Source organism: Rhinolophus hipposideros (genome assembly GCF_964194185.1).
Source record: "Rhinolophus hipposideros genome assembly, chromosome: 21".
Taxonomy (NCBI): domain Eukaryota; kingdom Metazoa; phylum Chordata; class Mammalia; order Chiroptera; family Rhinolophidae; genus Rhinolophus; species Rhinolophus hipposideros.
In genome coordinates, this window is record NC_138067.1 from 37,135,524 (window position 1) to 37,161,738 (window position 26,215).

The window sequence follows — 26,215 nt, forward strand, 5'->3', positions numbered from 1 at the left end:
CACAGATTCCTTGGGAACCAGGGCCCCAGTCTAGAAAGTTGTGATTCTGAAGGTCTGCACTGGGGCCCATAAAACAGCATCTTTAACTAGTTCCATGGTGGTGCTGACCTGGCTCTCCCAGCATTAGATACCAGGGCTAGATACCATACTCAGCACTCCTGAGACGTCTGAGTAGTGTGAGGGGTTGGGATGGGAACTTCTAGAAAGGCAGGTTCCTGGGACTGATTCCTAGTGACTGGGCTTATCCTGGAATGGGAATGGCCAGGTTGTTAGATAGTACGCAGGTGCATTTGGGGAGTCAGGTATCAAGTGGTGGCACCGTGGCTGTATAAGGGACCCACCCTCAGAATTCTTCCCTAAACTACCCTGAGTCCCCAGGTCCTTGTGTAGAATACTGTAGCACCAGAACTGCCTCCTCAAGGGTTAAGAAATTCTTTACTGTAGCACCAGGACTGCCTCCTCAAGGGTTAAGAAACCCTTTACTGTAGCACCAGGACTGCCTCCTCAAGGGTCAAGAAGCCCTTTTCTGAACAGCCCCCAGACCAAAATACCTGGTCATTAATCATAAACACCACGTATTGCAAGGTCAGGAAGCTCTGTTGAGAAAAGTCTTATCTTGCAGCAAAAATGTAAGCAAGGACACAGGACCAAAAGTCTTGTAAATATCTTGCCTGCATGGAAAGTTACTGAGAGCCTTAAAATGTTATGCTATAAAAACCCCTAGCTTTGTGTGTTTGGGGTCCTTGTTGAAACCCGCTGCGTCGGGCAGATACTCGGACCCCAGCTAGCTGGAAATAAACCTCGCTGTGTGACTTGCATTATCGTGTGACTTCTGTTCGCTTGAGGAGGGGTTGACTCCGGACCCTAACACTTGAACCCCTCCCCTCCTATGGGCCACTTAGAATAAAAGAACAACCCAGGGTGTGACTACCTGTCTGCAGGTGAGTGGAGCCTCCACCCACAAATGGGGAAACCTGAAGGTGTGTATATTATTGTTTAATTTGAAAATGAACAAAAGGAGCAATGCAGGACGTATTAGCAACTTTTGCTGGGAACTACAGAAAAATGATGCTGTAAGGGCATATGAGGTCTGACAATTAAGTTCGTGAACTCGTTGCAATAATGTTGATAAACTTTTGATATCAGAGGGATTATTCATTATGAATTTGTACCAACTGGACAGTTAACCAAGTTTACTATTTGGAAGTGCTGAAAAGGCTGTGTGGAAACGTTAGACTACCTGAACTTTTCACCAACAATTCACGGCAATATACCAGCTCACACAGCACTGTCTGAGGGAGTTGTTAGCCAGTAAACAAATACCTGTATTGGAACACCCTCCCTGCTCACCTGATCTGGCCCCCAATGACTTCATTCTTTACCCGAAGATAAAGGAAATATTGAAAGGAAGACATTTTGATGACATTCAGGACATCAAGGGTAATACGACGACAGCTCTGATGGCCATCCTAGAAAAAGAGGTCCAAAATTGCTTTGAAGGGTGGAGTAGGTGCTGGTGTCGGTGCATAGCTTCCCAAGGGGAGTACTTGGAAGGTGACACAGTGATATTCAGCAATGAGGTATGTAGCACTTTCTAGGGTGAATTCGCGAACTTAATCATCTGACCTCATATCTACTTCCATTTTGTATCATCAAATATGGGGTTACTCAGCAGGAGTCAGAGACATAAAGGGAGAGACTGAGTTGTGTGACTTCACAGTGAGGATTGCAGGGACAGTCGTTATTTTCCCTGTGTAGAATCCTCCGCCCATGCAGCCAGCAAGCAGATGCCATCTTTCCTGTGTTGAGCCCTCCCCCACACAGTCAAACCTGAATCTGCATTGGGCTGGTGAAATCTGCTCGCTCTATCCTAGTGACTTCCTGGGACCCTGCACACCAGAGGTACATTCCCAGCCAGCAGCCAGACCCACTCACATTGCATTCTTTCTTGCACAATACTCTGAGGTTTGCAGGCCCCAGGCAGGCAGAGGCTGGCTTCGCTGGGCTCTGAGACTTTTGCTGAGTAGCTCCGGATTCAGTACTGGCACCAAACCAGCATCTACAATAACCTGGTGAACACTACTCATCCTACCCAGTGACTTTGAGACCCTGCCTTACCCAATTCACCTATTGCACAAAGCTCCATCAGCAGACAAGCCTTATGGGAGTGGGCAGGTGGCAGCAGACCTTGGGGTATCCTGGGCTTTTTGAAGAGCTTTCTTAGACCCAGTACTGGTGGCAACCATCCTTGGGTCGCAGTGTGGACTCTCCCACGTGCCTCCAAGTCCAGCGCAGAGAGAGATCAAACACGGATCGCTTTGTAGCTTCTACCAGGTACTCCCTGGCCGGTCACAGGCAGTGGATGACCTGGGCCTATACCAGAAACCCTCCCAAAATGCTCCCAAACCAACATTACTTGGAGGTCCCCTTCAGGCCACATCAGAGCATCACCAAATTAGTCCTACATGCAACATAAGCAAAGGGCAGTCTTAGCAGGCACCAGAGAATGCTGAGGCTTACCTGCAGAGTGCAGATAAGCACCCCCACACAGCACCCCCATAAGCTGTGGATGCAACCAAACCCCACAGCTGGTTAGGCTGAGGCTAAACACCACCCAATGACATGCTAATAGCAATCAAGGCTTCATTATAACAGAAGGTCACATACAACCCACACAAGGGACACTCCTAGAACCTAGCACAGGTGACTAGGTAGACTGAGCCACATGACCCCAAATGGCACATACTACATAAGGCCATCTGGCCAAGACTGGGAGACATAGCAAATCTACGTAATACATGGAAACAAACACAGACAGGCAGCCAAAATGAGGAAACAAAGAAACATGTCCCAAATGAAAGTACAGGAGAAAACTCCAGAAAAAGGACTAAAGAAATGGAAGCAAGCAACCTACCAGATACAGAGTTCAAAACAATGATTATAAGGATACTCAATTAACTTAGGGGAAGGATTAACTCAGTAAGACCTTCAACAAAGACATGGTAAGCATAAATAAAGGACATAGAAACCATAAAAAAGAACAAGTCAGAAATGAAGAATACAATAACTGCAATGGGTACAAATTCTAGGTGGAGGATATTGGGTGTCATGGTAAAAGTAGAACAAACCTCACTTTCCCTGCCAGACCCTCTGGCTCTGAATACGAATACCTGTCACTGGGAAATGGCAGAATGGCCTCCAAGCATTTAGCAATGGACACTGACTGTCTCCCTGTCACAAGTGAAAGTTGGAATCTGGGGAACTTTCTCCTCGTTATATTTTCTTGTGCTTCTCTGTGCTTGTTGATTTTCATACACTTGATTTTCAAGCACCTGAACGTAGCCAATCCCACCTGAAAATACTTCAGTTCACCTTGTGCCATTCCAGTAATTTCCTTGAAGTAAAGATCTAAAGGAACTTTTTCTTTATATTTTTGGAGCACCTACTTTGTACCTGTCATCGTTGTATGTGCATTTTCACGCCACGAGTTTTAATACAACCCATGATTTATGTATCTCTTGGTATACAGCAGGAAAAAATGGAAATGGAATATATAATCTGGTCACAATGTGTGGAAGGAAAAAATGCTAAGAAACAATTATATTAAAAAAATTTTACTAGTTCAAAATCAACCATGTAATAACCTTTGCCTATTACCTTAATTTCAAAGGAACATTTTAATTCTTTTGGAAAATTGCTTTTCTATTAAAATTGTTCAGTATCTTATTTAGTAAACATTTCCAAGCATTAATTTTTCTTTAGGGTAAAAATACCCTGGGCAGTGTATATAAATAGTGTTTTACAAGCATTTTCAACAATCATGACTTACAATGGAACCCATAGGTGCATCAGGAAGGAATGTAATAATTACCACGAAAATTGTGGTTTTCCCAACCAAGAAATGAAGAGTTTTAAGAGTAAATATATACAAGTAAGTTTTATTCTCTCAAACCAGTTTTTCACCAGCAGGAAGTCTACCCTGCTCTCCCTAGAAAGCTTTCTTATGTAACAAATAATCTTAACACTTTAGTGTATATTGTTCACCTAATTTATTTCATTGAGTGCTCTAAGCTCAAAGCAGACTTTATTTTTATGCTTATTTCTGAAATTTTACTGATTTCCTAGTTTTCAATATGCTTACTATATTTCCATTTTTCATTTCATGTAAAACAAGGCACATGCCATGGGCTTTATTTGGGCACAAAAAAGAATAAAGAAATATAATCATATGGTATATATTCATGAATGGAGGCAGGTTTTAGGAGGTTAGAGACTGAAATTGCAACGCTATGGTATTTTTATTATAGCCTCATAAATGTCCTGTGGCAGAGCTGGATAGATAACTCAAGTGCAAACTGCGAGTATATAACCCCAAAATTGTATGTTGATTTCATCATGGAAGTAAATTGTTATAGAGTCCTTCAATCTTGAGAGCCTAATGGTGCATTATTAGTTTATGTTATGAAGAACCCTACAGAGGTGCAATAAAACTGAGTTGGTAGAAAAGATTCAATTCAGGGTTATGAAAAAAAATTGATTACATTTTATTAAAACACGAGACTTGTAATACATTCTGAATAAAAATGGCAAAAGTAATGCCAACAGATAAATGTGAATCATACACATGCACATCCTATTCTGGTTCTTTTGATTAAACTCCCCTCTCAGATAACTGCTCCCTCTTAATTTCCAAAAATAAAACTAATTTTCCAGTAATGTCTGATATACAACAGCTATTACCACTTAATGGAGAAAGTCACCACCATTTCTTCTGTATTATTCTACCCCATAATTGCTCCCTAATAACCCAGTCCCTTATTGTCCAGGCCTGTTTCATGGTCAGTTGGTAGAGCATTCTTTTCTATAACCTACAATGGTCTGTCAGAAGGGCACTTGGAACAATAGCCATGACTTATACCGTAATTTTACATTATTCTCTGCCTTCCCTAATGCTGTCATGTAATAGTGAATTTGATAATCAGTGTCCTTGTTTATCCAGGGAACATGGATATGAATGAATGGTACTTAATGAAGTTGGCCCTTTAACCATATAGATTCCTTCCCAAAGACCATCATGAAAAGCCTGGAAAGATAAGATCAACAGCCCTCAAACTGCAGGTTGAATGTAATAAATAGTAATGGAGTCTCTTCAAGAAAACTCAAAATAACTCATTATAAACACTAAAAATAATGGGCTATTTGTTCACATCCTTGTCCCATGGCGTGAGTTTTAACAGTTCCACTTACATAATTATTCTGCGGTATGTATTAATAATACCTCAGGTAAATCTCAGACAACTAGAGACTTAGTTATACCTAGTATGGATTCTTGAAAGGGTGGTCGGTTGTGAGAACTGGTTAAAATTTTAACTACATTCATTACATTTGTAAGGATTCTTCCCAGTATGAATTCTTGGGTGAACTCCAAGTTTCTTAATAGTATTTCAGTGTTGAGTATATTTGTATGGGTTCGTCCTGTATGAACTGTCATTACTCCAAAGGAACAGACATTTGATGAAAAGCCTATGACATTCATCACATTTGTAAGGTTGCTTTCCAGTATAAATCCTCTGATACCCCACACTTTTGATCTATGGGTAAAAGCTTTAGCATGCACATTACTTTTATGTAGTTTCTCTCAAAGATGTATATTACGGTGTCTAGTGAATTGTGAGGCTTAAAGACTCTACCACATAAATTTACATAATTTCTCTTCAATATGGAGTCTCTGTTGTTGCACAATACCTGAACTCAAGGTAATGCCTTTGCCACTCTTTGCATTTGTAAGGTATCCTTTCAGTAGGTTCCCCCAACCTTTGATCTTTGGGTAAAAACCTTGACACACACATTATATGTGTGTGATTTCTCCCAGGAATGTATATTCCTGTATCAAGACTGAGCACTAATTTAAAACTTTCATATTCATTGTACTTATAAGTATGAACTATTTGGTGAACACAGAGTTTAAGGTAACTCCTAAAAGCCTTGCCACAAGCAATACACTTCTCTTGCCAGTATAGAGTATCTGATGATTGGTAAGATGTGAGCCTTGAATAAAGGCTTTGCCACACTCATGGCATTTGTATGGTTTCTCTCCAGAATGAATTCTTTGGTGAAACCTGAGGTCTGACCATTTTCTGAAGGCCTTACCACATTCAATACATTTGTATGGCTTTCCTCCATACAAATCTATTTTCTCATGAAGCTAAGGTGTGAACACCTGCTATAAATCTTGCCATATTCATTACACTGTAAGGTCTATTGCCAGTATGGACTGCCGATGTTAACTTAGGCCTGAATGCACACTGAAGGATTTGCCACCCTCATTACACTTGTAAGTTTTCTTTCCAGTATGAATTCTCTGGTTGTTAACAAGGTGTGAATTTTGACTAAAGACTTTGTCACATTCATTATATTACATCTCCAGTATGAGAGATTTATCTGCCAGGTGTGAATTTTGACTGAACACCTTGGCACATACACTTATATGGCTCTTCTCCAGTATGGATCATCTGATGTGTAGTGAGCTGTGAGCCCTGAGTAAAGCTTTGCCACGCTCGTTACGTTGGAAAGATATCACTCCAACATATGGGTAAAAACCTTCTCGCACACATTGATTTGTACATTTACTCTACAGGACGTGTATTTTTGTTATATAGTGAGAGTACTAATTTAAACTTTTGTCATATTCACTGCATTTGTAAGTATGAACTGTTAGGTGAACCGAGTTTAAGGCAATACCTAAAAGCTTTGGCATATCCAGTATATTTGTAAGGTCTCTCGCCAGTATGGAGTACCTGATGGTAAATTAGGCTTGAACTCAAGCCTAATTTAGGCTTTGCCACACTCATTACATTTTTAAGGTTTCTCTCTATTATGAATTACCTGATGGTAAGTTAGGCTCCAGCGCACACTGAAGGCTTTGCCACACTCGTTACATTTGTAAGGCTTCTCTCCAGTGTGGATTATCTGATGTCTTCTCAGGTGTGAAGAGTGACTAAAGGCCTTGCCACACTCATTGCACTTGTAAGGTTTTTCACCAGTATGAGTGCTCCAATGACGTTTAAGGTGCGATTTTCTCTGGAAAACCTTACCACACTCATTACATTGGTAAGGTCTCTCTCCAGTGTGGATTATCTGATGTCTACTTAGGCTTGAACGCACACTAAAGGCTTTGCCACACACATTACATTTGTAAGGCTTCTCTCTAGTATGGATTCGCAGATGTCTTGCAAGGTGTGAAGAGTGACTAAAGTCCTTGCCACACACATTACATTTGTAAGGTCTCTCTCCAGTGTGGAATGTCTGATGTCTACTTAGGCTTGAACGCACAATAAAGGCTTTGCCACACACATTACATTTGTAAGGTTTCTCTCCAGTATGGATTCTCTGATGGCATGTAAGGTTTGATTTTTCACTAAAGACCTTGCCACATACATTACATTTGTAAGGTTTTTCACCTGTATGAGTGCTCCAATGACGTGCAAGGTTGGATTTGTAACTAAAAACACTGCCACACTCATTACATTTGTAAGGTTTCTCTCCACTATGGATTACCTGATGTCTAGCTAGGATTGAACGCACACTAAAAGCTTTGCCACACTCATTACATTTGTGAGGCTTATCTCCAGTATGTAACCGCCGATGGCAGGAAAGGTTTGATTTTTCACTAAAGACCCTGCCACAATCATTACATTTGTAAGGTTTTTCACCAGTATGAATTCTCTGGTGACTTGCAAGGTATGATTTTCTCTGGAAAACCTTGCCACACTCATTACACTGGTAAGGTTTCTCTCCAGTGTGGATTATCTGATGCCTTACAAGGTGTGAAGAGTGACTAAAGGCCTTGCCACACTCATTACATTTGTAAGGTTTTTCACCAGTGTGAATGCTCCAATGACGTTTAAGGTGTGCTTTTCTCTGGAAAACCTTACCACACTCACTACATTGGTAAGGTTTCTCTCCAGTGTGGATTACCTGATGTCTACTTAGGCTTGAACGCACACTAAAAGCTTTGCCACACACATTACATTTGTATTGTTTGTCTCCTGTATGAATTCTCTGATGACCTACAAGGTGTGATATATTACTGAAAACCTTGCCACACTCAATATATTTATAAGGTGTTTCTCTGCTATGCATTAGTTGATGTCTATTTAGGCTTGAACCCATACTGAAGGCTCTACCACACACATTACATTTGTAAGGCTTCTCTCCAGTATGGATTCTCTGATGGCATGTAAGGTGTGATTTTTCACTAAAGTCCTTGCCACAGTCCATACATTTGTAAGGTTTTACACCAGCATGAATATTCCGGTGACTTGCAAGGTATGATTTTCTATGGAAAACCTTGCCACACTCATTACATTTGTAAGGTTTCACTCCGGTGTGGATTATCTGATGTCTACTTAGGCTTGAACGCACACTAAAAGCTTTGCCACACACATTACATTTGTATTGCTTCTCTCCAGTATGGATTCTCTGATGGCATGCAAGGTTTGATTTTTCCCTAAAGACTTTGCCACACTCGTTACATTTGTAAGGTCCCTCTCCACTATGAACTACCTGATGTGTACTGAGGTGTGAGGCTCGAGTAAACGTTTTGCCACACTCGTTACATTGGTGTGGTCTCTCTCCAGTATGGATTACCTGGTGGTAAATTAGTCTTGAACGTATACTAAAGGCTTTTCCACACTCATTACATTTGTAAGGTTTTGTCCTGCATGCTTTCTGGTCTTTTGTCAGTATTGAAGGATGCCTAAAATCATTCCCATATATATTAGAGATGTTGGCTTGGACACTAGGAGGAAGGTTTTGAAGTGCAGAAACTGAGGACATATTGAAGACAGAGTTCTCAACTAGATTACATCCATAAATGTTCCCTTCAGTTTGGAATATTTGCAGTTCATCCTGAAAGCTTAACCTCAGCCTATTTTCCATAGGTTTGTTTCCTGCATCCCTTCTACCATGTTGATCTCTCCTATCAGTGAGATGTTTTTTAGGGGTTATAAACACTTCTTTGTAATTTCTTTCATCATTTCTCCACTGACACTCAAAGTCATACATATTTTCCTGGATTTCCCTGAAGTAAAAATCTTTGATTACGTGGCTTTCAGATCTTCCAAATATCCCTGTTTGGAATACATCTTCTGTATTACTTGTTGTTGTTGGTTGTAATTTCTTGATCACATGTGGAAGACAGATATCTACAAGAATAAAGAACCATAGATATCCTATTAACTGCAGTTTCTAAACAAATGTTTCATGTAAAAAACTACTATTACACCAAAAGTAAAATTATAGTGAACACAGTTTATAAAACTTCCCAACCATGATACTCAAATTTTCAGAAACACGAAAAAAAAAATAGGATTCTTTACTAATGAAATAGTCACATGCAATTCAAATTAATTGTCATTAGCCTAGTTTCAAACACCCTACGATAAAAACAAGTTGTACAAACTTATGTTAGCTCTCAAAGAAAGGATATTTTTCCACGATGACCCGAAAACACAAACCAATTTGCAGTAACCAAACTGTTATATCATAATTGAAGAGAACAATGTTATATTATACATATTTTTACATACATATTGGACATAAATAAATGCCAAAGAACAACATATTATAATGGTAAATAATCCCAAACAAGGTTATTTCAATAATTTAAATAAAGAGCAGATCAAAATTGCAGAACATAGCATTGAGAAAATTGAAAATAAAAATTCAAAAAACAAAATAGTTTTTCTAAAGACCAGCTATAAAAATAACTGTACCCACGAAGAACAGGCATTTTAGAACATCACCAAGAGTACATGTTAGTTAGTATTGCATAATGCACACTGACAGACCATCATCTGCATGTCTAAATACAAGTTAATAAATAAAATATTCTAGAATTCCATGATAAAACCTGCAATAAATAACAAGTAACTGTATTATAGAAAATTACACTCCATCAAACTCTTATCAGGTCAGGAAAATACATAACATTATAAGGAAGAACAGAGAAGGAGGCCAGACATCATCCTTATGATTTTATGACTGCAGTTATCTAACAGCCAACCACCAGAACAATCCCTGTGTGTGTAGTGCCCGTTACCTGTGCAGTACATTGGCCCCACAATTTGGGTAATACATCGTCTGTGCTTTGAAAATTTATTAACTAAGGTGAGGGATCAAATTCCAAAATAAAAACGTATCATATAATGCAGGCAAAGCAACATCTCAAAATAAATGTGACAGAAAATCATATTTATTACCCAAAAGTAACTTTTGAGTCTTTAGTATAAAACATGCAATGTCCTGAGACATCTAACAGCACTAATATGCTTTTTTAAAAATTGTTTTATTATTATTGTTTATTTTCAGATGTACAAAACAACATAATAATTAAGACACATACATCCCTCACAAAGTGATAACCCCCCCAATCTACTACCCTTCTGACATCAAATATAGCTACAACTTAATTGATTATACAGAGGGTGCCAAAAAAAATGTATACACATCTTAAGAGATGTTATCTATGTAGCAGTTGTTTGCCATAATCAGAAGTGTCTGGATGCTCCTGGTAATCACTTTGAGCACCTCTTATAATTGCAGAAGTCAAACGTGACTACATATTGAGTATTACAATTTTAATACAGTTTTTTCCTTTCTTAAAACGTGTATACTTTTTTTGGCACCCTCTGTATTTCCTATGCTGTACTCAGCACTAATATACTTTTAAAAGCCTTGTGGGAAATTACCACTATTTTTCAAAAGGGCAGTAGACTCAGAGGGTTTATATATACAACCCCCATTAACATAGAAAGAGAAACAGGATTTGAACCTGGACCTACAGATGCAGATGACATGTTCTTAAGTATGACTCCCCACCCATGTAGTACAGATATTATCAGGAGCGTAGAAAGAAATACTGCAAGGGAGATACGAGAGCTGAGCTGTGTCACTATGATAGTATTGCTCAGCACGTGGTTTCATAGTTGACACCTCTGCACATACTGATTTAGGTCATGTCCTGACAAAGTTGGGGAGCATTTTTTAGTGAGGAGTACAGGTGGTTGCAGGACTGATGAAGGAGTGTGGTAGAAATCGGTGAGATCAGGAGTACAGATTTAACATGCTAGGAAATAACAGTGTATTCCAGAGCAAGGTGCCATGTGAGGAAAGCTCAGGACTGGGGAAGGCAAGAGTGGAGGACAGAATAATGGCCATGTGGGGGCAGAACTTATGCTTCCATGTCTGTGGGAATATGACTGTAGGAGGGCAACCTTGGAAGAAGGAAGAACTGGTTTAGCAAGCAGCATAATACTGTCCCATTTTTAACTGTGGGAATTATACTATGAACATGGGGCAAAAAGGAAAGAAATTTAAAAACGGATAGTGTGATCTTATAGGGTGGAAGCAGGTTTACGTCTATTACAATACTTGCTATGAAATTTATCAAATTGAATATTCCATGCGTTCCATTTCTAGGCATATATTCAAAAGAAACATACATAGGTATAGTCCAGGATGTATGTGCAGGAATGTTCTTGGCAGTAACTGGAAGAAAATTACCACAAGTGTCCATCAAGAGAAAATGGATGAGTTTATTCTGCACACACATGCAGACACGATAAAACTGTATCAATAGTACAACAAAGTAGGAAGACCATGGGTTCAGAATGATGATCTCCTGGCTGGGAGGGCAGAGAGTTTGTTTTGGGACACAAAGTTAGCAGGAGGTTTTTCCAAGGTCTGAGTATTTTAAAAAAGTGAATACTATTAGTTGAAAGAGAAAAAGGAAAAAGAATCTTACTAAATAAAATATTACATAATATGTTTTTAAATATGAATTTTAACAATTTTGGTATATAGACTTTTTAGGCTAAGACTTTTTGTTTGGTATTAAAAATAATAATGTCCCTTTTGCTGGGGTCTCTAATGACTTAAAATCATGTCCCTGAATCTCTCAACATAATCTCTGCAAGAAAAAAGACATGGGGAGTGATGTCAGCAAGAGAGTAGACCAGTAAACTCTAGGCACTGATGACCTCATGGAGACAAGAAGTTAACAGAAATATAGAAACAAAAACTCCTTTGGGGAAACCCCCAAAACACTGAACCAAGAAGTGTAGGCAAGTTCAAGGCAATTTGTTTGCCTTTGGCTTCCTCCCTGCCCAGCACCCTACAGTGACATTGAACAGAAAAAAGCTTCCCAACTCCCAGCTCCTACTTCAGGAAGAAATGCAAATCCAAACCACAGTGAGATACCATCTCCTCCCAGTCAGAATGGTGATCATCAAAAAGACCAGACATAACAAGTGTAGGTGAGGATGTGGGAAAAAGTGCGCTGTTGGTGGGAATGAAAATTGGTGTACCCACTATGGAAAACAGTAAGGGGGTTCTTCAAAATATTTAAAAAAGAATTACGATGTGCTCCAGCGATCTCACTTGTGGGTATACATTAAAAGGAAATGGAATCACTATCACGAAGAGATCTATAGCCAAAAACTACAAAGAAAAGAGACACACACACACACACACACACACACACAATTCACCCATAAAAAAAAAAAAAAAAGGAAATCCTGCTTTTCTACCAACACAGGGGTTGTGGGTTGACAGAAATGGAAGATGTTAATCAGAGTAGTATCTTCCAGTTATAAGATAAATAAATCCTAGGGAACTAATGTACAGCATGGTGACCAGTGTTAATATTATTGTATTATATACTTGAACTTGTTAAGACAGTAGACCTTAAATGTTCTCGCTACAAAAACAAGTTGTAATGATGTGAGTTGACGGATGTGTTAACTAACCTACTGTAATTATTTAGCAACATATGTGTATCATATGATCACTCTGTATGTACACTTTAAATTTATACCATGTTATATATTAAAACTCATAAGGTCAGTGAATCACTAATAAAAAAAACATCCAACAAAGACAAGTTAGACAGCTTGAAAGTTGAATTTTACTCAACATTTAAAAAGAATTAATGCTAATCTTACTCAAACTCTTCTCAAAAAATTGAACAGGAAGGAGTACTTCCAAACTCATCTTATGAGGCCTAATAGCCCTAATAGCAAAGCCAGACACAGACAATACAAGAAAACCACAGACCAATATCTCCAAAGAATACTGATGCAAAAATCATCAATAACATAATAAAACCAAATTCACTAGCACATTAGAAGAATTATACACCATAACCAAGAAAGCTGTATTCTTGACATGTAAGATGAGTCAACATATGAAAATCATTGCATGTAATACTGCATAGTAACAGAATAAATGAAGAAAAAACCCACATGATCATGTCAATTGATGCAGAAAAAGCATTTGACAAGTTAACAGCCTTTCATGATAAAAAACACTCAATAAGCTATGAATAGAAAAAATACTACCTCGTGCTTGCTTCGGCAGCACATCTACTAAAAAATACTACCTCAGCAGCATGAAAGACATATATAAAAAGTCCACAGCTAACATCATACTCAGTGGTGAAAGACAAAGTTTTTTCTCTAAGATCAGGAACAATACTAGGAAGCCTATGCTCACTATTTCTATAAAACATAGTACTGGAGGTCCTAGACGGTACAAATACTCAAGAGAAAGAAATAGAATATCTCCAAATAGAAAAAGGAGAAGCAAAATTATCTGTTCACCTAAATATGATCTAATATATAGAAAACCCTAAATATTATGCAAAAAACCTGCTAGAACTAATGAAATGAATTCAGAAGAGCTGCAAGTTATAACACCAACGTTCAAAAATGAATTGTATTTCTATACATGAACGAGTGAACAATCAGAAAGGAAATTGCTAAGACAATTCTATTTACAATAGTATCAATAAAACAAACAAAAAAGGCATAACCTTACCCAAGAAGGGAAAGATTTGTATACGGAAAACTAAAAACACTGCTGGAAAAAATTAAAGACACAAATAAATGTAAAGATGTCTCAATTTCATGGATTAGAAGACAATATTGCCAAAATGTCAACACTACTCAAAGCAATCAACAGATGACAGGCAATCCCTGGTGAAATCCAAACAGCACTTTTAGAAGAAATACATAAATCCATGATAAGATTCATAAGGAATAGCAACAGACTCTACATAGGAAAAACAAGCTTCAAAAAAAAAAAAGTTTAAGGTTTCACGCTTCCTTATTTCCAAAGTTATTACAAAGCTAAACTAATCAAAACAATGTGCCACTGGCAGAAAGACAAATAGACCAGTGAAACAGAAATAGAGGCATCAGAAATAAAGTCATGTATACATGTTCAAATGATATTCCACCAGGATATCAATATCATTCAAGGAAGGAAGGGCAGGCTATTCAACCAAAGGTATTGAGAAAACTGGATATCAATATGCAGAAGGATATATTGGGACCAATACCTCACACTATATATAAAAATTAACTAAAAGTAAAACACCTCAACATAGGACCTAAAACTATAAAATTGCTATTAGAAAACATACCGTGTTTCCCCGAAAATAAGACCTAGCCGGACCATCAGCTCTAATGTGTCTTTTGGAGCAAAAATTAATATAAGACCAGGTATTATATTATACTATATTATAAAGACCTGGTCTTATATTAAAATATAAGACCCGGTCTTATATTAAAATAAAACTGGATCTTATATTAAGTTTTGCTCTAAAAGATGCATTAGAGCTGATGATCCGGCTAGGTCTTATTTTTGGGGAAACACAGTAGGAGAAAAGATTAAATTGGATTCAGCAATAATTTATCAAACGACAGCAAAAGCACAGGCAACAAATGTAAACACAGAAATTGAACTACATCAAAATTACAAACTATTGTGCATTAAAGCACACATTTAATCGAGTGGAAACACAATCTATGGAATGGAAGAAAATATTTGCAACTCATATATCTGATAATAGATTAATATTGTGAATATATAAAGAAGTCTAAAAGGGTCTGATCGCCAATTCCACTATGGGTGGTGGGCGTTCCCCACACCAACAAGCAATCCTCCAACACCAGCTGATATCCCACAATTCAAATCAATTCTAACACTATCTACTAGGACATAGTGTCAGATCCCACAGGTTAAGGGTTCAGTTCTAGAACACAACTCTCCCCCATCCCAACTCAGATGCTAATCATGACTCCAGGTTGTCACCTGGGCTTCTGACAGACCAGCTACAGATCAGAGGTTTCAACCTCCCTTTCCTCGGGTTAGATTTATTTGCTAGAGCAGCTGACAGAACTGAGAGAAATATTTTACTTACTAGATTACTGATTTACTATGAAAGAATATAAACTCAAGAAAAGACAGATGAAGAAATGCATGGGGCAAGGTATGGGGAAAGGGCAACGAGATTCCACGCTCTTCCTAGCATACCACTCTTCTGAATCTCCACATGTTCACTAACCTGGAAGCTCTCGGAAACCTCTCCTTTCGTGTTTTCATGGAAGTTTCATTACGTAGGCGTGGCTGATTAAACCACTAGCCACTGATGATTCAGCTCAGTATCTAGCCCCTCCCCTCCAAGGAGGTCAGGACTATAAAAGTTCCGAGCCCCTTATCATATGGTTGGCTGCACTGACAAATAGTCTTCCTATCATTGGGGATTTGCAAAAGTCACCTCATTAACATAAACAGTTGTGACTGAAGTATTACTCTGCCATAAAAAGAATGAGGGGGCAGCCGGATGGCTCAGTTGGTTCGAACTCAAGCTCTTAACAATAAGGTTGCTGATTCAATTCCCACATGGGATGGTGGGCTGTGCCCCCTGCAACTAGACTGAAAACGGTGCCTGGACTTGGAGCTGAGCTGTGCCCTCCACAACTGGATTGAAGGACAACGACTTTGAGCTGATGGGCCCTGGAGAAAAACACTGTTCCCCAATATAAAAAAAAAAAAAAAAAATTAAAAAGAGTGAAATTTTACCATTTGCAACAACATGGATGGACCTAGAGACTATTATGCTATGTGAAATGAATCAGACTGAGAAAGACAAATACCACATGATCTCACTTATATGTGGAATCGAACGGACAAAATAAATAAACAAAACAGATATAGACTCATAGATACAGAGAATAAACTGCTGGTTATTAGATGGGAGGGGATTTGGGACATGGGTGAGAAAGATGAAGGGATTACAAGTACAACCTGGTAGTCACAAAATAGTCACAGGGCTGTGAAATACAGTGTGGGCATAAAGACTATGTAGGTGTCAGATGGGTACTGAACTTATCGGGGGGATCACTTCATAGATTATATAAATGCCTACCCACTGCGCTGTACACCTAAAACTAATATCAAATAATACTGGATGTCAACTATAGTTACACACACACACACACACACACACACACACATTCAGAGAGTGCCAAAAAATGTATACACATTTTAAGAAAGGAAAACACTATTAAAATTGTAATACTCAATATAGTCACATTTGACTTCTGCAATTACAAGAGGTATTTCAAGTGGTTACCATCAGTGTCCAGATACTTCTTCTGATTATGGCGAACTACTGCTACATAGATAACATCTCTTAAAATGTGTATACATTTTTTGGGCACTGTGTGTGTGTGTGTGTGTGTGTGTGTGTGTGTGTGTGTGTCAAAATATAAAGTACAGCATAAGGAATATAGTCAATGGTACTGTAATAACTACGTACGACGTCAGAGGGGTAGTAGACTTGGTGGGTTATCACTTAGTGGGGGTGTAAATGTCTATTATGTTGTTTTGTACATCTAAAACTAACTTAAAAATATATAAATAAATATAAATAAATATATAAATAAAAAGTATTTATTCAGGTAGAATGCACAACGGCACACGCCAGGGAAGAGAAATGGGGCAAGAACAATAGTTTAGTCAACAGCCTCAGTGATAGGAAGATGCAAACATGGACCGTGTTCTCCCTAGGAGAAATTTCTACGCTATTTATCGCAGCTCAAAGGAGATGATCATTAGCATGTATATGTGATCAGCACTCTCACAGTGCTCTGGAGAGATGCTTTTTGACACTCCTCAAAACCAGAAAGAAAACTGAAAACACTTATCAGACTCTCACTGATACCTTCTATCTCGGTATCGTGGGACGTGCTGACCACCGCACTGAGCAGCTTCAAGTGAGGCTTCTGTATGTAGCAGGATAACATTGTAACATATCAGTTAAAGATTTCTCCATCAGGAATATTCTGTGACCAAGTAAACCCACTCCATACAAGAGACCACCAGAAGTTATCCATCACCTAATGAAGGATCATCACAGCAAGAAACAGGGTAAAAGTTCAGATCCTAGGAATGTGTATTTCAAAAGCAAGTTTCATAGGCAAATCATGCAAACTTAAGAGAATATGAATTCTGGAAGAGTCTACATTCCCATAAAAGGTAGAGTGGTGCAGAAAAAAAAAATAGAAGGTATGGGGTCAGATATTGTAGGATCTTGAGATGGGACCAAGTGCTGTACCCAGAGACTCCAAGCTAAGAGCCTGAAAGACTGATAGAAACACGCTCCCCCTGTAGGACTGGGGATCAAAGAGAGGATCTCTCCATCCACAGTTTTAGATTTCCTAAGTAACAGTTACAGAAGATCCAACCCACCTCCCTGTTACACATACCCTGCAGTGTGTAGCAAAATCAGAACAGAAAATGGCTGAGGGATCTGAACAGGCAGACAGGGCTGGAGACAGCTCCATGAAGTTTCTAGGGCACCAGTTGGAATGGAAGAACAGCCAGTGTTTTCCTATCTCCTGGTTAGGTTCTAACTACAGCAAATGGGGACAGGACTAGGATAGATCCAGGAATCAGGACTACGAAGGCCTCAGCTCTCATTTATATGAACTAAGAACTGAGCATCCAATGGAAGTAAGGGCAGAAAGAGAGACCAAGGATGAAAGAGAACCCTTTAAAACAGCCTTCCCCATGCTCCTCAAAGTCAAGAAACTGAATAAGTCACAGGCACCAGATAACAGTGTTGGGATCATGATAAAGATTTTGCCTCTGTCTCTGTTGAAGCTGCAGCACCAGTGGAGGATGACAGGATAAACGCTACATGTTGAAGGACAGAAGGATAAGATGGGGAGAAGAAAATTTTCCTTTGAGAGTTCACAAGAAACAAACATGTTTTCTCTTAGAACTCTCCCACTTTGGGAGTTTCCCAAACACTATGAATGGTGTGGCTTCCTCTCTCCCTTTCTGAGCTCTTACCTCTGTTTCACACCTTTGATACAGGGTGTGATCAAAAAATAAGGTCAATGTTTAAATAAAAACATTATATTATTATAAAAGACACATTGCCATTAATCCCCCTCAAAATACTCCCCCTCACTTTGAACACACTTATGCCACCATTCTTGCCACTTTCTGAAGCAGTTCTGGAAGTCCTTTTTCATGAGTGTTTTTAGTTGTGCTGTCATGGCTGCCTCGATGCCCTGAATCAATTCAAAACGTTTACCTTTCAGGGTCATTTTGACTTTGGGGAAGAGCCAGAAGACTCACCGTGCCAGATCCAGTGAATAAGGTGGATGAGGACACACTGTAAGGCTTTTACTTGACAGAAATTGCTGTACCAGAAACGATGCTGTGACACGGAGCCTTTCCATTGTGATAAAAAAATAACAGTGACTGCTGCTGCCGAGTGCCATCCAACAGAAAGGCAGGGATCTTCAATAAGGGAAGCGGCACTTCGAGCCTTAGTAACAGTGTGTGACAAGTTTCAACTCGTTTGGTGCAGTCAGTCAGGTGTGAGCTATGGTTGAGAGAAGGTGTGTTTTAAAGTGTGTCGTAAATCATCCTCCATCATGACAACGCCCTGTGTCACATATCACTTCTGGTATACAGTAATTTATGTCAAATAAAACCATTATGGTGTGTCCTCATCCACTTTATTCACCGGATCTGGCTCTGGGAGACTTCTGGCTCTTTCACAAAGTCAAAATGATTCAGGACACCGAGGCAGCCATGACAGCGCAACTAAAGACACAAAAGAGGACTTCCAGAACTGCTTCAGAAAAATGATGGGCTAATGTATTCAAAGCGAGGGGGAGTATTCTGAGGGGAATTAATGGCAGTGTGTCTTTTGCTATAATAAATTTTTTTTATTTAAATGTTCACCATATTGTTTGATTATACCTTGTACAATCCAACTGATTTGGGATTTTTGGTATTTTTCACCTCACTCTGCACAGTCCAGTGCTCTTCGCCTTCCACCAAAATGGAGATAATAATCAGATAGACAGACATTCCTAATCTCAAGAAAGGCATATGAAGTGCTGTGGCTTTTCCAGAATCCCAGCTGTTTCTTCAGCTGAGAAAGGAGGACATTCCAGATGGGTCTAGAAAAGTATTTCACAAATCCACCTATTATTTGCCTCCTTCTGTGCATAGGGACCAGTGTAATGTGCAGATACCCAGCTCTCTTCCAGGCAGTACTGAATCAGAAGCACAGGGATAGAAATCAGAACACTGGGTACTTTCAAATATATCATAGGGATTTATAAATACTTAAGCTCTGGAACATCCCCAATGTATCATGAAATGGGCAATCGTTTGAAGAAAAAGAAAGTTTAAAGTCCTGATGCCAGATAATGATTAAGCTATTCATTTCTGAGTAAACAGGGTTTTGATCTCAGTCAAGTGAACTCTAGATTTTGACTCAAGTCAAACCGCAAGGGCTCCCAAGAGGCATACAAGGAAAAAGGTAACAATATCCAGGGCAGATCCCAACTTCTGGACAGAAGTTATCCTCACCCAGGGAGAGCAGGTTCCTGTAGTTCTCCGACATCACGTCCCTGTACAGTTTCCGCTGAGCCGGGTCCAGGCATTCCCACTCCTCCTGAGAGAATTCTATGAACACATCGCGGAATGTCAACCGTCCCTGAAATGAAAAACATAGTTCACCAAAGGAGCCATGAAGAGAGTTCTTAACTTCACACAATATGAGGAGAGTGGCGTTAAGAATTGATGTGAAGTGTGTTTTCTGATAGATCCACATAAAGGAATTTGGAGTTGTATATCTCTAATTTTAATTTCTCATGATTTTCCATAAGAAATTATGTTATCCTTCAAATCAATGTGGATATCTCACTTTTGTGCGTAATACATGAAATATATAAATAAAAATTCAATACCCAGTTGTCTATGCAGAAGTGTTAGATGTTGTTTTCTACACACTGAGTGATATTCAATGTCTAGATGAGCTACAGCATGACTGGTATCTTCAGAGATACCAGTTCACAGAGCCATTAAAGAAAGGTCAGAAAAATTTGAGTTCACAAGAAACAAATATCTGTTTTCCCTTAGAACTCTCCCAAAATGGGAGTTTCCCAAACACTAGTAATGGTGTGGTTTCCTCTCTCCCTTTCTGAGCTCTTACCTCTGTTCACACGTTTGATACATTCCAACTGATTTGGGTTTTTTGCTATTTTTCACCTCACCTTTCACAGTCCAGGGCTCTTTGCCTTCCTCCAAAACGGACATAATAATCAGATCAGACTGAAAAGTCAAATTGTGATGATGACAGCAACAGCAACGACTAAGATTTTTGAATGTGCTAAATGCTAAGCATTGTCCTATTGCTGTCTATTGCTGAGCATTGTTCTCTCATGTATTAATTTCTTATCAACATGATAGCTCATTAGAGGAAGATGTGGTCCCATCTTACTGAGGAGACAGCTATGTCACAGATACTGTAAGAAATTCACCTCAGATCAAACAGCTAAGAAATGGCACAGCAAACACCTGAACTCAGATGGAAAAGCTTTAGAATTGAATGTAAAGAATCAAACAGTGAAGTAACAGACATACCATTAAAAGTGTATTGGCAGATGGTTCCCTTAGAGACCAGAATGAAGTTCAAGGTTAACAATATGCAATAGTATAAAAGGTCATTATATGCACACAAGCATACACATGCCCTTATATACACGTGTACTTTATATTACTATTACTATTTAAATAATTCATGTGATAGTGTAGAAAAATTTAAGGCCATGGAATATATTTATCACTTCAACTGTTAAAAAAATATAAAACTTATTTATGAAATGATGAGATCTTTTATAATATTGATGCACTTCAATATCCATGCACTCATGCATGCACACACAAACACACAAATTAACTGAAATGAGGAGTTGTGTCTCGATGACAATTTCTGGATGATTTTTTTTTCCTATCAGTTTTATTCATGTGTGTTTCTGCATCTTAAAGGCAATGAAAATGTATCAGTTGTACTTAATTTAGTTTGCCAACATTATTCTATAGTAGGATAGTAAAAAAAATAGTACAACATGTACAAAAAAATAAAATACTTTAACTCCAGTCTCTATAAAATACCTACATTCAAAAATATTAATTTTATCCATTTAAATATAGATATGTAAGCAAAAAAAACCCCAGAGTTTATTCCCTTATTCCATTCATAAAACAATGATTCAAGATTTAAAAAGTGATGAGTATTATGCACTAATTTAACAAATTAAACTTTAAGAACTCATCATACTAGTATATACATGAAAAAATTCTTAATTAAAAATCATGACAAAAAGGAAATTGGGGGAAAAGACTGCCATCAAGGAAGATCGTTTCACGAGAATCATGATCAGCAGCAAATACTGGATGCATTTCTTCTGCAATACGAGTGGAGGAAAGGGGGCTGGAGGTGGCTCCTGCCATGCACCGCTGTACAACATGCCTGAGCAGGGACCAGTAGAAGAAGGAAATGGAGACAAAAATAGAGAGAGAGACAAAGAAAGAAAGAGAGAGAGAGAGGGACTCTCAAAGAGCTGGAACTGTTAAAATTCACAAATCTAAGGACAGAGATAGGCTAAAAATAAAAGGAGGGGAAAAGATATTCCATTCAAATGGGACCTTAAAGACAGCAGGGGTGGCTATATTGTATCAGACGAAACAGACTGTAAGATAAAAACTGTCGCAAGAAACCAAGGACGTTATAATAAGAGGGTCCATTCACCAGGAACATATAACAACATGTAACAACTATAAATACATATACCTCTAAAATTAGCACTCTCAAATATATGAGGCAAACACTGAGAGAAACGAAGGGAGAAAGAGGCATCAGCACAGTAATAGCATGAGACGCCAGCAGTAGTTTTTTTTATGGATACAACAAGCAAACAGTAGATCAAGAAGGATATAGAGGACTTGAACAACACTATAGACGAATTGGACCTAACACATATACAGAATACTCCACCCAACAACAGCAGAAAACACATTCTTCTCAATGGAATATTCTCTATTATGGACTAGATATTAAGCCACAAAACAAATCTTTAACAAAGTTTTAAAAATTGAAACCATAAAAAGTATCTTCTCTAACCACAATGAAACGAAACTAGAAACAAATGGCAGAAGAAAAACAGAAAAAGTCCACAAAATGTGGAAATTAAAAAACTCATTTTTAAACAATCAGTAGGTCAAAAAAGAAATCACAAGGAAATTTTTATGATGTCTGGATATAACTGAAAAATACAAAGCATCAAGACGTGTGGGATGCAGCGAAAGCAGCACTAAGACGAACATTTACTGTGGTATATGCTTAACATTTAAAAAAAGCAAAGAGCTCCAGTAAGAAATATATTTTACACCTGAAAGAAGTTGAAAACTTAGAAAAAACTAAACCCAAATTAGCCTGAAGGAAAGAAGTAAATAAGAAAAATCAGAACAGAGATAAATGAAATAGAAAATTAAAAAATTTTAAAAATCAACAAACCAAGAGTTGGGTTTTTGAAAAATTAACAAATTGACAAAACCTTAGGTAGACTAAGAAAATGAGACAATTCCATAACTAAAATCAGAAATGTAAGAGGGGAATTGAAGGAAGGCCCAGACTGAGTGTGAACAAACAAGTGTCAGGCAGAATACTTCAGGCCAGAAGATCAGCAAGTCAAAGAAGGGCATTTCAGGAGGGACAGACACAACTATCAACCAAGAATATGACTACCTGAGAAAGAGCCATTCCTGACCCCTCTTTCTTTCCTCTGCCTCCTCTTCTGGGCTTCTTCCTCAGGCAAGAGTCTTTAGAAGTCAATCTGGAAAGTTAAAAATATACTGTTTATCAACCACACAGTGGGGAGACCCATAGGGGAGACCTTGGCACATGGAAAATACAATGTCTGCACATGGAAAATACAATGTCTGCTACCCTGCTACAGCATAGATTCAGGAACAGTAAACTCCTAGTTAAGACCAACAAGTGAGTTTTGCACCTCTTTCTTCAGATCAGGCTACCCTTCTGGTGGAGCCCTCACATACACTGCAGTTGTGGGCACCTCGGCTGACTCCACACTCCCCTTCAGGTTACCCCCTCCCATCAAACCCCATGCAGAGCCGAACCCCACTCACCCTCACTCCAGATCTCAGCCATCAGAAATGGAGGACCCAGAGCCTTGCTACTCAGTGATGGATACAGATTAGAATCACCTGAAGCGCCTTGCATATTATTGAGGCTAGACCCACCCCAATATTTGAATGAGACTTTCTGATCAGGAGGCAAAAGAGATGTCATTGCAAAATGCCTCAGCAATCTAATGTGAAGCAGGATTCAGGACCACCTCCCACCTGCTTGTTCTTTTCCACTTTCACTGAGGCATGATCAACAAATACAAGTTGTGTATATTTAGGGAGTACAACGTGGTCACTTGAAATACTTATACCCTGCAAAATAATTATCACAATCAATTTAATTAACACATCCATCAACTCACAATTACCATTTTTTTCTGTGTGGTCAGAACACTTCAGATTTCTCTCTCAGCAAATTTCAAGTATGTAACACAGTATGATTAACTATAGCCACTATGCTGTACATTAGATAACTGGAACTTATTCATTTTACAACTGAAAGCTTGTACCCTTTGACCAACATCTCCCCATTTTTACTACCTTCCAGCCCCTGGTCAACACCACTCTCCTCTCCGGTTTTGAGTTTGACTCTCCTAGATTCCACATATAGCAAGATCATACAGTATTTGTCTTTCTCTGTCTGGCTTAATTCACTTAACAAAATATTCTCCAGGTTCATCCATGTTGCAGTAAATGGCAGGATTCCCTTCATTTTTATGAATGAATAATATTTCATCATAGATAGATAGATAGACCTCGTTTCTTTTACCCATTCATATGTCTTAAGTCATTTAGGTTTTTTCCACATCTTGGCTGTTGTGAATAATGCAATAATGCTTGGGGAGTGCAGATAGCTCTTCAAAATGTTTTCATTTCCTTTTGGTTTATACCCAGATGTGGATCACCCCCCTTTCTTTACTATTATGTGTTTCCCTCTGTCCTTTTCTATATCTTTTCCTTTTTTTTGTTTGTTATCTGCTCATGTTGTCCCCCTCTCCTGTCCTGTTTCCCCTTCTCTATTCCTTCTCTCACACCTGACCTGCCCCACTCAGCAACTTCTACCCCCTTGTTGCTTTCTCCCCAACTTTTCTGATTGTCCCCAATCTTGCTGTGTATCACCACTTTCTTCCCCCATCTTGGCTCCCTCTCTATTGTTATGTTCCTTCTTCTCTGTCACACTCCCTTCCTCTCCACTCTATGGCATCCTCAGGCGCCTATGTTTCCCCCAAAATAAGACCTAGCTGGACCATCAGCTCTAATGCGTCTTTTGGAACAAAAACTTATATAAGACCCGGTATGTATATATTATATTATACCCGGTCTTACATTATAATAAGACCAGGTCTTATATTAATTTTTGCTCCAAAAGACGCATTAGAGCTGATGGTCCGGCTAGGTCTTATTTTTGGGGAATCACGGTAGATTTCCTTCCTGCCATTTCTTCCTGTTCTTCTGGTGACCCTTTCTTCTCCTTTCAGTCACAGGTACCATGTGGCTCTATGGTCCCTAAGTCCAACTGTTTTATCCTGTTGCCCCACTCTGAAGTGCCTCACCATTGTTGCCCCTGCTCCTACCTAACCTACCAAAGGCCCCTCTCCTATTTGCTCACCTTCATCTTCTTGCAGATCCTGCTTTTCTCCCCCTGCTACTTTCACAGCTTATTCTCTTCCACTCTTACTGTCTCTGCAAGTCTCTCACTCATTCTCTATATATTGCCATCTGTTCTCCCTCGTTCTTCTCTTCTCCGTTTTCCTATTTCTTTCTCAGTCGCTGTCTTCTAACCCCTTGGCCCCGCACATTCAGGAGTGGGATGGAGTAAGATGCCTCTAAGCTTTTACCTTGAAACTGTTACAGCTACTAACTTGAAATAGGCAGGAAACAATGCTGCTGCACAAGACAGAAAGACACTCGAGCCTCCACGAAAAGCACATTTTCCACAGGAGTGGAGTTTGGGATGGAAGAACACGGGGTGCCACAAGTCAGGCCCAGGTCACCTCCCCCAAAGCAGTGTCAGGGGAAGGATGACCATGAAGGGAAGGCCTGGGAACAGAAGGACCCGGCCTGAGGACGCGTGCAGATGGGGCCGGGAGGGTGTCTCAGGAGAGGGGTGGAGTCTCCAGATTCCCAGAACCTGGAAGAGGACGCGGTCTCTCCCGGGGCGGGGTGACGGGTGCAGCCCAGAGGGGCCTAGAGGGCGAGGGGAGAGGCCGCGAATCCACGGAGCAGGAACGTCGGCAAACAGACTTAAAAAAGAAAACGAGTCGAAACGCGGGGTCTACTTGGACCAAAGACAGAAAAGCCGAGGGCAGGGAGCAGCCTCAGAGCCATTTTAAACCCACAGGGAAGCGCCCCGGGCCTGTCATAGCGACGTCAGACGTTTACTTGGGGGAGAGGGGCGGATGTGGGGGTTTCCGGGTCCGCGGAGACCCCAGACGCCAGGACCGAGATGGGGGACGCGAGACGCAGGGTTAAAACGGAAAGACGGGCACTTACTTCCCACACCGCGACCTCCGGTCTGCGTTCCCCGCTTCCGGGTCTGTTGGGAACTGCCCGCGCGGAGGGAAGAGGCGGGGCGGCTTGGGGGTGGGGCCTACACGGAGCGCGACCTGCAGGGCCGGGGCGTGGGGAGAGGTCCGCGCTGCGCGCGGCGCCGCGCGGGGGCAGAAAGCCGCGGGCGGGGCGGGGCGGGGGCGGGGGCGGGGCGGTGGGCGGGGCGGGGCGGGGCCGGCCGGCCGGGACCTGCCAGTGCCTCCACCTATCGCACAAGGTGTTTTTTCCGGGTTTAGAAATCCTGTACTGTCTTTCCCGTCTGGTGGCTTTCTGCCTGTTTAAAATTACAAGCTCTAAC

The 26,215-nt window shown here is 39.8% G+C and overlaps 1 protein-coding gene across 1 annotated transcript; it reads right to left on the reverse strand.

The window, feature by feature from the left end:
• Positions 1-3,600: 3,600 nt before the first annotated feature.
• Positions 3,601-25,931, reverse strand: LOC308490618 (uncharacterized protein). Its single transcript, XM_081033119.1, has 4 exons — positions 25,861-25,931; positions 22,967-23,054; positions 19,747-19,873; positions 3,601-9,206 (listed from the first exon to the last, which is right to left on the reverse strand). Exons 2-4 carry the CDS (start codon positions 22,979-22,981, stop codon positions 6,859-6,861), a joined length of 2,490 nt encoding a protein of 829 aa, XP_080889245.1. The 5' UTR covers positions 22,982-23,054; positions 25,861-25,931; the 3' UTR covers positions 3,601-6,858.
• Positions 25,932-26,215: the final 284 nt, after the last annotated feature.